This window comes from Mus caroli, chromosome 2, assembly GCF_900094665.2.
Source record: "Mus caroli chromosome 2, CAROLI_EIJ_v1.1, whole genome shotgun sequence".
Lineage (NCBI taxonomy): Eukaryota > Metazoa > Chordata > Mammalia > Rodentia > Muridae > Mus > Mus caroli.
Window position 1 is genome coordinate 123,836,824 of NC_034571.1, and position 13,757 is coordinate 123,850,580.

Genomic DNA, 13,757 nt, shown 5'->3' on the forward strand with positions numbered 1-13,757 from the left:
GTCCTAAGCTCTCCTGGGAACCTCCCCATGCTGTTTTCTCTCTGTCTGTACAAGGTGCTACTAATTTTGTTTTTATTTGATTATTTAGTTTTCAAAACAGGGTTTCCTCTGTGTAGCCCTGGCTATCCTGGAACTCAATCTGTAGACCAGGCTGGCCTCAAACTCAGAGATCTGTCTTCCCTTCCCTCCCCAGTGCTGACTCCTCCACTGTCCAGATGTTGTTTCTAATTTCTTTATTTCTCAGTAATCCATCTCCATATCTCTTTAATAAACAACTTAGACCCTTTTAACAGGTCACAGCCAACAACACTGATATAACTTGTGGATTTATTGTTATTAGATACATTCTGACATTTCAGAATAGCACAGCTCTCAAGGCAGCGCGGGATACAACATGATTGAGCTCTGGAGTTCCTATGCTGAGTAAGAGCTCAGCATACAGCCCATAGGAATTATAAGAGTGCATCTGAGTCACTGAGGACTGCAAGTCATGTGGCAGGGCACATTTGTCCTCCCTCTATAAGGACCGAAGAAGAACCACAGTGTCTCCCTTCCCTGCCCCTAGGGCTTCCAGCATCATGGTCTCTATGACAATAGCTTCTCTGAGGAGGGGGCAACAAACTGAGACAGAGGTTGGTGACTGGGCAACAGGAGGGCCTCAGGGTGCTTCCATACCAGAGGGATAGGGCAGGTCTGCATGGTGCAAGCTTCAGAGGGTAGTTCTTAGGTAAGCTCAGAGTTCGCAGGGTCTGAGAGCAAGTCAAGAGATGGAGGGTGCGAACGCTGTTGGCAAGAAGTCCCTGGGGCTGAGCAGGGCAGAGGATTGAAGGTGTTGTGTTAAGAAGGAGAGCATCTAGAAGGAGGCAGATGGCAAGCACCCACCCCTCGCTTCCCTCTCCATGTCCCAAGGGCCACACTTACGAGGGGGCGAGGGCTCTCCAGTGATGATGGAGCCAAACTCCACGGGATGCACACTGCCCAGGGGTAGGTCTCTGCAGGGGCCAGTGACAGACCAGATAAGAGTTCAGAGTTGGAAAGTGACCATGTATGAAACAAAGGGGGATTGCATCTCCATTCCACTCAAGCTTCGAATTCCACATTCCTGTTCCATCCTTAAGATGTCCAGACCTCACTTATGTCCCAGGGCCTCCAGGGCTGTGGACATCCTTTCTCCCGAGGTGACTCCACTTCCAGCCCCCACTCAGTCTAGATGTAGGCGTCACCCAGGTCCCACCTAGAGCTGAAGTGCAGAGATGTCTCTCTTGGTGGGAACTGTGCCTTCCCATGCTCCTGACAGTCTAGACTCTGAACTGCTGGGACCTTTCTCACAGACCTTGCCATTTCTTTGGATGGTTCATCCAGATATTCCCACTGTCCTTGACACCCTATCCTGATGACGGCTTGCAGCTGCCACCCCTCTGAAGTGCCCCCTCCCAACTGTCACTCCACCTGTTTCCCTGTCTGCAGACACACACACACACACACACACACACACACACACACCCGGCACTACCTAGCTTTCCCCAGAACGTCTCACTGGCTCCTGGGACCTGCTGGTACTGTTTCTGGCCTGAGGTGCCCTCTAGTCACATCTCCAGCCCAACCCTGCCCTTCCCTCAATTGGTCTGAAACACTTCCAAGTTCAGACATGGACATAATGTGCCTGACTTGCCCGAGGGGCCCAGTGATGAGGCAGCCCTTGGTAGACAATGTGTGCTATCAGGTGGCATTTCTGCCCGCCAGAAAATTGTGTTTGCAGCACTGTGATCTACAGGGGACAGGGGCACAGAGTCCTGGCACAGAAAGAGCAACACTATAGCTGGCCAGTTTATAGGAAGCACAAAGGGGTCCTTGGCTAGCACCGAGGGACTGCAAGGGAGTAATTAGGGCAAAGGTCACGGGAGATGGCTGATGTTGAGACAGGAAGCTAGAGCTGTCTTCAGGACACAGTGGAGCACAGGCTGTGTTGAATTTCTTTAAAGCAGAAAAAAACCAACAACAACAAAAACAAAAATCAAGGGAAGCCCATGGAAAGGACCACGCCGCCAAGTGCTGGTCAGGGCAGTGATACACACTACAGCCTGTGGGCTCTCACTACATCTAGAGAAGAGTAAGGACCCCATCTAGCTTCCTACAGCCCCAGTTCCCTGTAGCCTCTCACTCTACAAAGCCCTGAAGAGTTCTGAGAAGCAGGAGCCATGGGGGCAGGCTCAGGAAGAGAGACCTGAGCACTGAACCTACCTATTCCATAGGGGGTCCCTCCTGCAGCACAGTCCCCTTCGATGACAGAGTGTTGGGAGCTGGTAGTAGCACCAGGCTAGGCCAGCCCCAGGGAGCAGAGGCAGCAGGAAGCTGAGGAGCATGGCCAAGGGGAAGGCATCTCGGTCTGTGGAGGGCAGGGATTCTGAGTCTCAAGCAGGCTACTGCCCAGGTGGTTCCTGCCTGCCCCCACCCCACTGGCATACTTGCAGACTGTGCAGGGCCACTATCCACGCTACCACCCAAGCCAGGCTTGTCACAGAAGGGTGGAGCCCAGCCAGCAGCACAGTGACAGTTACGATTGCTATTGCAAACCTAAGATGAGGATAGAAAAGTCACCAGGTACCAAGGACCTCCAAGGTCACCCTGACCCCTTAGGTTACTCACCCCACCGTTATGGCAGGCAGTCAAGCAGCGTTCCAGCTCCTGGGAGGTAGCATTCTGACAGTGCCTGTCCTGGCACACCTATGGGCATTGTGCCCACTGGGCAGTGAGGAGAACACTTTGGCATGGAGGACTCAATAACCAGGAGGGGTTGGGTGGGCAGGGCTCACCATTCTAGGTCCACAGCGGGTGCCTGGCTCTACCAGACCCAAGTCAAGCTGGTCCAGGTGACTATCTGGGAGCACAAAGGCCCCTCGGCAAACCACTTCGCGGCCCTCTAGGAGAATTGTGGAGTCCATAGTCACTACGTGCGGCACTAGTGGGTTCGGCTCCCCTCCCTGGCACAGCAGTTTCCCACACCGAGCGTCCCTGGGGAGGAAGTGGAAGGTGGTCAATATCTTGGAGTGTTCCCTCCGCATGCTCCGCCCTATTTTACAGCTGTAGACCCTCAGCATCACACCTCACCTCTGAGCACAAGGCAGGAAGCTACCCTTGTGGTCCTGGCCACAGTTCCCCTGCGAATTCCCCACGGAGTTCATCTGCTGGAAACATGGCTCTGGGGCCGGCTTGGACCCTGGGGGAAGTGGGGGGTGGGGGGTGGGGGCGGGATAAGAAGCGGGCAGTTCGGGCCTCAGTTCCACGGGTGGAGCTTGCCCTCAGTAGAAAACCGCAGGGTTTAGTATTGGTCAGGGCACCAGGACCAGCGTGCGGTCTCACCAGGCCCCCATAGCTGTTGGCACTGCTGCTCCAGCGTGGGACACCAGCCGTCTAGGCAATAGCCGCGACCCTCAGCGCAGGGTGAGCCATCCAGTAGGTAAACATCTTTGGGGCAATACGGGGAGGTGCCGGTGCAGAACTCGGGGAGGTCGCAGTCAGTCGCAGCAGGACGACAAGGCGTGCCCGCGGACTTTAACTATACCAGAGACCCATTAAGGGAAAGCAGAGAGATCTTTGCTGAAAGCCCGAGGGAGTGCTACGTGAACCCATACACTGGGTCAAGCTCACACTCAGAAAAGGGACTAGAAGGTCCCAGCCCAGCTAAGATCTACAGGGCGCTCCCCAGTATCCTCACCAGGCACCTCGCACAGCAATCACCGTGGGCGCATTGAGCCCCCGCACGCAGGGAGCAATTGTGGGCAAAGCAGCAGGGGTCTGGGCACTTCTGAAGTCAGAAAGGAGAGAACAGAACACGTGATGGTGGAGCAAGCTAGACCTGGGAGAGGCTGGGAGCATGGGTTAGCCTTGAACCCCAGGGACGAAGATGACGATCTGACCTGGCCAGAACCGCAGTCGCACTCTTCTCCTGCTTCCAAGAAGCCATTTCCGCAGCGGCTGGGCAGCACTAGGAGCCCCGGCGCGGAGATGTTGGAGAGGCAAGGACCGCCCCCTTTGCGGAAGAAGGTGCGCAGCTGGCGGCGGCTGCAGGCGCTGAAGACGCGCGGGAAAGGGTGCCTGCAGATGGAAGATGGATGTCTTTGGTGGTGCGGGGACCATCTCGGGTGCTGGAGCCACCTCCTAAGCTCAGGCTGCTTCTGTACTCTGGGCCCTGAGGTTAGCCACACAGCCCTCAAGATGTGCTATTTCTTTCGATTCTAAGCGAGCAGTCGAGAGAGGGGAGCCTAGGAACTGGATCCTAGGAACTGGAGACAGGAGGCTGTGACGCTAAAATCGGGCAGTCCGGGCCCCAAGGAGAACCAAGGATCAGGAGTGGAGTACCCTAGTCCCGCAGTCATTCTGGGACTCCACCTTATCAGCAACTTTCCCACCGAGGCCCTATTAGCAGGCTGTTATCTTTACTAAAGAGGGAACTGAGGGGTAACCAAAGAAACTCAGTAGCCTTGTCTAGGTCCGGTGACACGGACCTTCTTTGCGTACCCTGTGGCTGCCTCCATGACGCAGCCTCCTTGCTCTGCGTCGGCCTGCATGCAGCAGCCCTCGGGATCATGGTGGAGGCCCAGGCTGTGGCCTATCTCGTGGGCCATGGTGGCTGCTGTGCCGATGGGGAGTTCCGAGTGGTCCTGAGGAGCCGGGTTTCACTGAGGACCACAAACCCTGCCCAAACCTCTCTCCTCCTAGGTCCCCAGGAGGGCTTACTGTGCTCACACCTCCGGAGCTCTCTGCAAGGCACATGCCCTCCACAGGTGCCAGGCCCACCGTGGTACCCTGGAAGGTGCGGCCCCTAAGGATGATGGAGCAGGGCATGACTGGGTGGAGTTGGAAATAAGGACATCCCACAACCCGTGAGTGTGTGTGTGTGTGTGTGTGTGTGTGTGTGTGTGTGTGTGTGTGTGTAAATGGCACCCACGTGAGCAGTTGTGTGGAGTCGTGTGGTCTCCTGGCCCACACCCCGCGGCGCCACTGGAGGAAAGCCCAGAGCGTTTCGTTTGCGTCCTGCGTGATGCGACTGAGATCCTGCTCGGTCCACACTTCCAGCCCGGTCAACACCAACTGAATATCTAGAGTCCTGAGAATCTGAGGGAGAGACCTGCTGAAGCCAGGAACCAGGCACCCACCAGAGCTTTTCAACTGCCTCACTCCCAACCTTCAGCGCCCTAATCATCCAACCTGGTCCACGCAATTGGCAACCTCCAGGAGGCGCTGTCTCGTGTGGTTCAAGTTCTGATGCTGAAGCAAGAACTGAGAAGGCAGAGGTCCCTGGGTCATAACGGTGCTGAGCAGGCTCCCGCCCAGCCCAGTCAGACCTCTTCGGTCTCTCCTCACCAGGGTGTGGTCAGCCACTATGTACAGTTCCAGGTACCTGGGACTCCTGCGCGCCTCTCGCCTCACCTGGGAGGAGCAAATGGTGAGGGGCAGGCTACTTGACCGAATCCTGGCCACACACCGTGATCCCTCCCCACCCCCACCCCCACCCCCAGGGCAGGGGAGGGGATAGTTAAACTTTCTGCTCAAACTTGATTCTTCAGCCACCGAATTAAAACAGGGAGACCCCGTCCAGGGCCCGCATTCCTGTGTCCTCTGCTTTGAAGGACCAGTCCCACTCTAGTCTGTACCCCTTACCCGGCTCTGGGGGACATGAGGAAGACTGGCCATTCCTGCTTTGTATTGGGAGTTCTTGTCTCTCTGGACCCCTCTCCAGGTGAACAACTGCTCCATCCGGAAGATCTCGTGGGTTGGGAAGTCTTTGGTATCCCCAGGAGTCCGGGGTTGCAGGTAATAGCTGACTTTGCTGCTGAGCACAATAAGGCCACTAGAGTGCAGGGGATAGCAAGGTCGTGTGAACAGGAAGCTCTCACCTCTGCGGCAGCCCCAGGCCTTCTCCCCCAACGCCTTACCTCATCCCAGAGCAGGTGCTGAGAACCACCCAGGATTCCCGGAAGCCCCTCACACGCCCATGATATTGGCAATGATCCTAGAGAGGAAGAGGCTCATACCCACATCTCGGTAGGAGCTCAAGTTGGCAGGACAAGGAGGAAGTGGGGCCTGAAGGCAGACTACAACCTCCTTAGGAATGCAAAACAGGACAGGGTAGGCATTGAGGCTGCACCCTCCCCATGTTCTCAGATCCCATGAAAGTGTCTCACCGTGTGGTTGGGGGACAGCACTATGGGATGCCCATCTGGCCTGTAGTGGGTTTCTGTGTATCCTGGGGCCAGAAGCCTGCTGGGAAGCGGGAGGTTTAGGAGTCATTGGATTTAGACCTGCAACCTGCCGCTTGCTTCCAGCTCTCCTCCCTGAGTGCTAGTGGAGGCATTCAGTGTGTCAGAGAGAAAGGACACACTGTGCCTCAAAGAGAAAACTCAGGCAAAAAGAAGACAAAGGTCTGGAGCAAGCCCTGAGGTGTGTGTGTGTGTCAGGAGATACTACCTCAGAGAGGCCAAGTAGGGCCAGGGTACTCCTGCCTTTGCTGAGCGGACCTCATGTCTCCATCTGTCCCTCAGTGATGGGTACTTCTGACTTCCACCTGCCTGTAGCTGCTTCTGTTCAGCCCACCCGGGGAAGGATCCCTTTTCCTGGAGCTAGACTCTATCAGTAATGTCTCCATTTTCAGGCTTCTTCCCTGCTCCCACCAGGAACATTGCAACCATAAATAAATAGCTGCTGCTGCTTTTCTTTCTTTCTTTCTTTCTTTCTTTCTTTCTTTCTTTCTTTCTTTCTTTCTTTCTTTCTTTCTTTCTTCCTTCCTTCCTTCCTTTCTTTCTTCCTTCCTTCCTTCCTTCTTCTCTTTCTTTCTTTCCTTCTTTCTTTTCTTTTCCTCCTTCTTCTCCTTCTCCCTCTTTTTCTCTTTCCCTCTTCCTCACTCCTCCTTTATATTTTGAGACTGGGTTTTGCTAAGTTGCCTAGGCTGGTCTTGAACTCATTCTTTATAACCCAGGCAGTCCCTGACTTGACTCTGTGTTTCTCCTGCCCAGCCTCCTGAGGAGCCGGACTTACAGGCCTGTACCTCCATGCCTGGCTTCAATTGCTCTTCCTTACAGAAAATCCTGACTCCAACTTCACCTTGTCTTCCATCAAAACCCCAGGCTGTCATACGGCCAGCCGTCCTTATACCCACTACAACTCTGCTGCTTTGCTGGCTGCACTCATCCATGCTAACGTTCGATGTGTGCACATGTACAAGACCATTTAGTAGGAAGGGGTGTAGCACTCTCAGGAACTGTGGTTTAGCGCAGTGTTTACAGTTTGTTCCCAGTCTGTCTGATTCCATGGAGAGAATAAAATGAATGAGTGCCTTCTGCAATGTCCGAAAGAAAGCAGACATGGAGCGAGTGGTGTGGTTGGTGGTGGAGTCTACAGTTCCACGTCTCCATCTTGCTCACCCTCTGCACTCCTTCGACACTGTGTTTCTCCTTTACCACCTCCCATTCTTTGACTCTGCAGGTCCATCCAAGATCTTTAGCACTAAGATGCTTTCTTCGATCAGCCCCACTGGGAACCCCCCCACCCCAGCCCTCTCCTCTCTGTTCTCTTCCACGCAGATGGAGGCATTCCAGGTAGACCAGATGAACTGTCACCATTGGATTTGACCTTCGCAGCTTTTTCTTCTGCCATCTGTGGAGGTTCCCTTTGCCTAAGAATTCCCTTTGAATTAAGGTATCAGGCAATGTCTGTTGAGTGGTACTCACTCTTCTCCAGCAGGGAGCCGCCCATCCAGCTGCTCCAGGGTATGAGATGACCAGGTATGTACTTTCTACAGTTGGGTTCAATCCACTGTAGCCCCAAGTACATCAGCCACTCTCCCTGTCACTACCACTGCTGCTTCCCACCCAGCCCCCAACCCCGCCAAGAAAGCACTGATCCTCTCCAGAGAGGGTCTGTGCTGGACTTCAGCAACCCCCCTGCTGGTACTCACTGGTTCTTCTCCAGTTCAAGCAGGAGATCCTGGCCTTCAGCCTTTAAAGCCACCAGCACCGAGTCAGGCTTCAAGATCTGACCGAGAAGGAACGCAGTGACACACTAGGCCCCAAGGCCACCTGGCTGCCCAGGAACCGGTAGGATCTAGAGCTGCCTAGTGAGAAAGCTCATAGGAACAGCTGGCTCCTGCATTGCAGAGAGTGGATACACGTGGGAGTTGTAACTTAGAGATGTTCTCAGTGCTTGTGTTTGTGACAACGGACCCTTAAAGATGCATAACCACCATATACAGACATAGCAGTTGCTACGTTGCCTGGCATATGTTGTTATGTCTGCTATGGACATATGCTATGTCCATAGTCAGGAGCTCCATGAAAAGGCAGAAAAGCAGGAGGCAGTGGGCACTGAGGGTGATGTGGGTCATTGGGTGGGCTACAGCTTTGGCCATCTCTTGTACTGCCTGCGACTTTGCTTCTGTTTTGTTTGTATGCTTGTTTGCTTGCTTGCTAGTTTGCTGTGGGTGCTGCAGATCAAACCCAGGGCCTTGCACGTGCCAAGCAAGCACCACATCGCCCAGCTGTACCCACAGCTCCTGGCTGCACATCTCTCCATCTTGCTGCCTTCCCCTCATTCCTGAGAGAACCCAGACTTTTTCCTCCACCTCCAGTTCTGACAAACTGCCCGGTCCTCTGAAATTCCTCTGAGCTGGCCTCATAACTGAACTCATGAAGTAAACATGAACCCCAACTTTGGCTCCCTAAAAAGTGTTGACTCTCTCAGCTAGATGTCAGAAGGGCTGGCCTTGGCCCTCTAGCCACCTCTCCTCTCTCACTGACTTGGTCTCTCTCTCAGGCTAGTCCACTTAGCCTGGCTAGAAGCCAGAACTGGAACTAGCCCAAGAGATTCCAGGGGAGGCTGCTGTATTTTTTTTTAAATGTTTTCCCCACCCACGATGGCTTTCCCTTTTTATCCCAAAATGCACTGGGCTGGGACCCTGGCCAAGAATCTTTCAGGGCTCTTCTGCAGCAGGTGTAGAGAAGATGGCCCTCACTTCCCCAGCCACAGGCTCCACAAGGACCCAAACATAAGCTTATATGGTTGGAGTGCCTCTTGCTTTATGGGAAAATGTCTGCTCTGGGACAAAGGCAGTAGCCCCAGTGGAAGGTCCCTTCCCTCTGAGGCCCTTGCTGCCTTTACTTCTGCTCCAGGGTCTCCCTCCCACTTTGTGCACCATCCCCATCCTGCAGTACAATCCTGTTTGTGAAATACACACACCCTGCCAAAGCTCTTCCTGGCCTGGCCTCACAGGCTTCCTAACGCAGAGCAGAGTCCCCCTGGGATTCTCTCACAGATGGAGCCAGGCAAGGAGAGAGGCCACCATCAGGGGAACCCGTGCATGTCCACAAGCCATCTTTGCTTGGTTGAAAGAAGTCCTAGAGGTCTGGGGGACCCCAGTGAAGGCACTGACTTGGAAGGTTTAGGTTTCTGGGAATGCATCCTCACTGTTGCAACACTCTAGGTTTGGACAGTGGGGCTGCCCTCTGTCAGGAGGTACAGAAATGAACTCTCTCCAGCCTGAGTAAGGAAAGAAGGGGAGGCAGCCAATCATCTGAAGCCCTTAGGTCTCACGGGCCTCAGGCTTCTGGGCCCAATGAACTATTCAAGCATGAGCAACTTTACAAGCTCTGTGGGGCTCGGCTTGCCTCTCTGTAAGCCCAGCAGATCAGTGCCGGCCTCCCCATGGGCAGCGCAGCAGTGAAGGCACACATAGCTCTTCTGGGGGAACACAATGAGCAGAAGTTAGGAGGAGGCTGAGCAGGGCTCTGGAGAAGCAAACCAGAGTGAGAATACATCTGGGGACAGGAGGAGAATGGCCCACAGCTTCCTTGTCCCAGGTGGCTTCCAGCCATGGAAGCTGAGGTTACAGGACAGCAGCATGTCCACAGAGTCACATGTTCCCCATAAACATGGCCAAAGAGGACATTTTGGTGTCCTTCTTTTAAAAATCTCCTGTGGCTGGCATGATGGCTCATGACTTGAGCCCCCCCCCACCCCCCAGAGCTACATAGCAAGATCCTGTCTCAATCAAAACAAAACAGAACAGAATACACACACACACAGAGAGAGAGAGAGAGAGAGAGAGAGCTCTCCCCTGAAAGGCTTTAGGCCCCAAACTATGAACTCATCTTTGCTTAGTTGAGTGGGCATGGCCTGAATGTTCCCCCATGGAGAAGAGGGTTAGGGCCAGGAATAGAAGGGGGTGGGAGGGAGGAAGCCCAAAATGACTTCCATGTGTGCAGGCTCACACCATCTAGATGTCTCTTTGTCCCACCCACCCGACAGGGAGTGGCTTAAGGGTACAGTGATTTGGTTCTGAGAACCCCAGAAAAACTGTCACACTGCATTTGGGGGAAAGGACAGAGAGCCTGAGACGTAGGGCCCCTAATAAGGGCAGGATAACGGATGCTTACCGGCTCCTCCAGGGTGACCTTGAGCCAGAGTCTGCCCTCCAGGATCCAGTGGGGAGTGACTGGCTCTCCATGGGCATTTCCTGGGGTGAAAGCAGAGAATAGTGTTAGAATAGCAGTTAGGAGCAGGAAGCCATCAGGGAAGGGGGGGTCCTAAAAGCTGAACTCCATGTGTAGCATTCCCAGGATTTGGTATTCATGGGGCATCCCCCTAATTGAGAAGCAACCAGGGAGGTGGCAAAAGAGAAACTGAGGCACCAGGAACCATCCCCATTGGGGAATTTGAGAGCAGTCAGAGCTTGGAGAGCTGGTTTGAGGTCAGAGGTCCCGGGAAGAAGCCCAGACCCCAGCGCAGAGGGGCTGGGAAGAAGGAGGCAGCCTTGGGTATTTTTAGACTGGGCAGTAGATGCCTTTAGGGTGAGGGATGTGTTTGGAGGCCTCCTTTGCCATCTGAGTAAGACAGCCACCAGATGTCTGTCCCACAGCTCCTGACTCCCATTAGGGTTGATGCTGGTGTTGGGACTCTGACGGACCTGGTCTAGAACCCCTCCTCTTTTTGTCAAGGTGAAGGAAGGAGCTGGGGTTCAGAGGCTCAGTGATCCTGGGCCAGGCCTTTCCAAGGGGCTCCAGGAGGAGAATCAGAGCCAAGCATTACTCAGACGGTGTTGGAATGTTCTTCAGGAATGTTCCTACCTCCCCTCTCCTATCTGGTTCCAGAAACACTCACAGGACCTATCCTGCAGGAGCCAAGCTTCAGCAGCCAGAGATAGCAGCAAGCCCACTTATCCCTCTGTCACTGGATCTTCCAGTTGGCACAGGTTACAGAAAAAAAGGGAAAAAACAAAGAAACCCCAGCCACTCCAGCTCTGGCCTTGCCTGAGCGGAGAACTCTCGTTGGCTCAGCCCTTCCTGGGTCATCCTAGCTCCTTGTTCCTCTTCCACTGCCTCCCTAGATCCCAGACATCAAGATTCTGGAATAGGAGCTGGAGAGGTGGATCGGGGGTTGAGAGCACGCGCTGTTCTTCCTGAGGACCAGGTTCAGTTCTCAGCACCCACATGGTGCCTCATAACTATCTGTAACTCCAGCTCCAGGGAATCCGTCTCGCTCTTCTGGCCCCCAGGTTTCCTGGTACCTCCATGGTACACAGATGTATGTGCAGGCAAAACGCTCATATACATTTTTGGAATCTGAAATAGCAGCAGCTCCAGGAACCTCGTCCTTAAAATCACATGTGCTTCATAATTAATGAGCCATCGTGCAAGTGGGGATGAGGGTGTGGCTTTGGAATGGAGGCTGAAGAGAGAGAAGGGAGAGGAGAAGGAAGGACAGAGAAGCCTTCCTGGAGGTTAAAGATCTCGCCGCCAAGAGAAGGCTTAACTGGGTATGGAGAACCAAGTCTTGCTGGCCTCCGGTTACCAAGGGTGCAGGATAGAGATTCAGGTGTGAGCGTTCTCTGTGCAGCCCTGCAAGGCAAGGAAGGAGGCAAGGATGGAGCTAGGAGTCTGGGTGGACTAAAGTGGAAACTGAGGAAGCCAGTCTGCATTAGGGAACACAGAGGCTCTCTCTCTCCTCACCATTAACTATCCGCAGGCTAAAGGCAATACAGCTGTCAGTCAGCCCCTTCAGAAGCCTTACAGAAGCAGCAGTCTACAGGTATGGGGTGGTTTCCAGACTGCCCGATATCCAGCCCTCAGCCCTTACTGCCTCCTCCCCGGTGGTCCTTCTGCCTTCTGACCAGCCTAGTGCTTGCTATGTGGAGTTTGGAGACTCACCCTACAGGCTTGGAGATGCTAAGAGCCCTGTCATCCCGGAGTAAGGAGAGGTTACAGTAGGAAGAGGTTACAGTAGGGAAAGTGGTAGCCCCAGGCACCGGCTAGGCAGACACCCCTGTTTGAAGAACTGCCACATAAGGCAACTGTATAAACACCATACACACTGCCCAGACCCAGCATGAGAAGAGGATGAGCCGAATGAGACAGCTAGGCCTGTGGGCAGACCAGGACTCCAAGGACCCCAGGTCCTTCCAGGAGGAGGGAGACACTCGGGCCTGGCAGTCTGGAAGTGCAGAAGTTTCCGGGCAGAGCTGGGCAGCACTGAGGAAAGGGTAGTGTTGCCTATTTGCTGTGCTAAGTGTGGGCAAGTCTGCTCCAGGGCCAACCCTTCCCAGGAGCACAGAGCCTTCCCACATCCTGTCCTGGCCAGGTAGCCCAGGGTCAGGAACTCTATGTTCTGTAGTTGCACTGGAACCCATGACCACCACCACTTCACCCTGCCCTAGAGGCGCCCCCGACCGGTATCCTCACCTGGAAACATCCGAGCGCTCCGCAGCGGACACGAGGGCAGCAACAGCGGCAACAATAGCAGCACCGGAGACCCCCCGGGTCTCCCGCACCCCGAGCCCATGCTGGGAGTGCCTTTCCCTCTCACTCTTGCTGTGCTGTTGGCTCCACCCCGGCTAGAGGGGGCCGCCTCCTCCCGCCCTCAGCGGGCCTCGCGCCACCTCACAGGAGCGCAGGAGTGTGGCCCTACCCTGGCCCGCAAAACAGGAGTCCGCGCTGCGGGAGCCAGGATGACCCTCCCTGGCGTTATCTGCAACAATCCTATCCACGCTGGGCAAGGGAGACGAGGGCGGAAAGTCCGGGAAGATTCTTAGAGAACCTCTCTGGTGCTGAACAGAGGCATTAGCTAAGTGATCCCCGCAGCTGCTCTGTCTGCCTAGCACACATCTCTGGTCGCAGTTTCCCTAGTGACATCTGGACTCTCCTTTCTACCTGCCCTGAGCTAGAATTCCTCCCAGGATCTGTCTACCCGCACCTAGTGTCCCACAGCAGTGAAGCTGTCCCACTGCAGCTGAGGTGCATCTGGGTACCTAGGGGTCTTGTGGTGGCCGCGTTGCTGAAGTCTGTGGTTCCTGGTAAAGGGAATGCAGTGGTGAGCACAGGGCAGAGGAACAGCGATGGCCAGGACAGAATTGTTCTCTACCACAGACCCCCAGGCATGAGGGACCCTTTCCCAAATTTTAAGGACATTGCTTTCGTGTTGAAAAGATCACTTCGTACACTTGGTATGATTTCGGATAGCAAGAGATTTAACTTTGAAATAAGATGATTAATAATTTCGTTCTGAGAATATGGAATGTAAAAGTTCCAACGACAGAAGAAAAAACATTTATATGATTCGAACATCAAACAGTATGATAGAGCCGGGCGTGGTGGTGCTTGCCTTTAATCCCAGCACTCGGGAGGCAGAGGCAGGCGAATTTCTGAGTTCGAGGCCAGCCTGGTCTACAGAGTGAGTTCCAGGACAGCCAGGGCTATACAGAGAAACCCTGT

General features: G+C 54.3%; 1 protein-coding gene across 4 annotated transcripts; it reads right to left on the minus strand.

Annotated features, from left to right (window-relative positions):
• Positions 1–337: 337 nt before the first annotated feature.
• Adam33 (ADAM metallopeptidase domain 33) lies at positions 338–13,127 on the minus strand. 4 transcript variants are annotated; one of them, XM_021155513.2, is made up of 21 exons: positions 12,729–13,127; positions 10,428–10,507; positions 7,955–8,031; positions 6,186–6,264; positions 5,937–6,013; positions 5,662–5,851; positions 5,365–5,430; positions 5,209–5,280; positions 4,949–5,115; positions 4,738–4,822; positions 4,519–4,661; positions 3,918–4,095; positions 3,716–3,805; positions 3,361–3,556; positions 3,109–3,217; positions 2,814–3,012; positions 2,647–2,724; positions 2,466–2,574; positions 2,242–2,386; positions 922–992; positions 338–806 (listed from the first exon to the last, which is right to left on the minus strand). In XM_021155513.2, the coding sequence occupies exons 1-21, from the start codon at positions 12,826–12,828 to the stop codon at positions 724–726; spliced, it is 2,394 nt and encodes a 797-aa protein (XP_021011172.1). In that variant the 5' UTR covers positions 12,829–13,127; the 3' UTR covers positions 338–723. The 4 variants fall into 4 exon arrangements, 3 of the variants coding, with proteins under 3 accessions (XP_021011172.1, XP_029325295.1, XP_029325292.1); XM_029469435.1 differs by having other exon boundaries at positions 4,738–5,115; positions 6,186–6,261; positions 12,729–12,840; XM_029469432.1 differs by having other exon boundaries at positions 4,738–5,115; positions 12,729–12,840.
• Between the last annotated feature and the right edge of the window lie 630 nt (positions 13,128–13,757).

Coding starts and splice junctions, on each gene's coding strand:
- Adam33 (XM_029469432.1), bottom strand. CDS start 12,828: ATGGGCTCGGGGTGCGGGAGACCCGGGGGGTCTCCGGTGCTGCTATTG. Junction 4,662..4,737: donor GCTCCGGAGGTGTGAGCACA/GTAAGCCCTCCT, acceptor CCGGCTCCTCAG/GACCACTCGGAACTCCCCAT. Junction 3,218..3,360: donor CCAACAGCTATGGGGGCCTG/GTGAGACCGCAC, acceptor CACTTCCCCCAG/GGTCCAAGCCGGCCCCAGAG.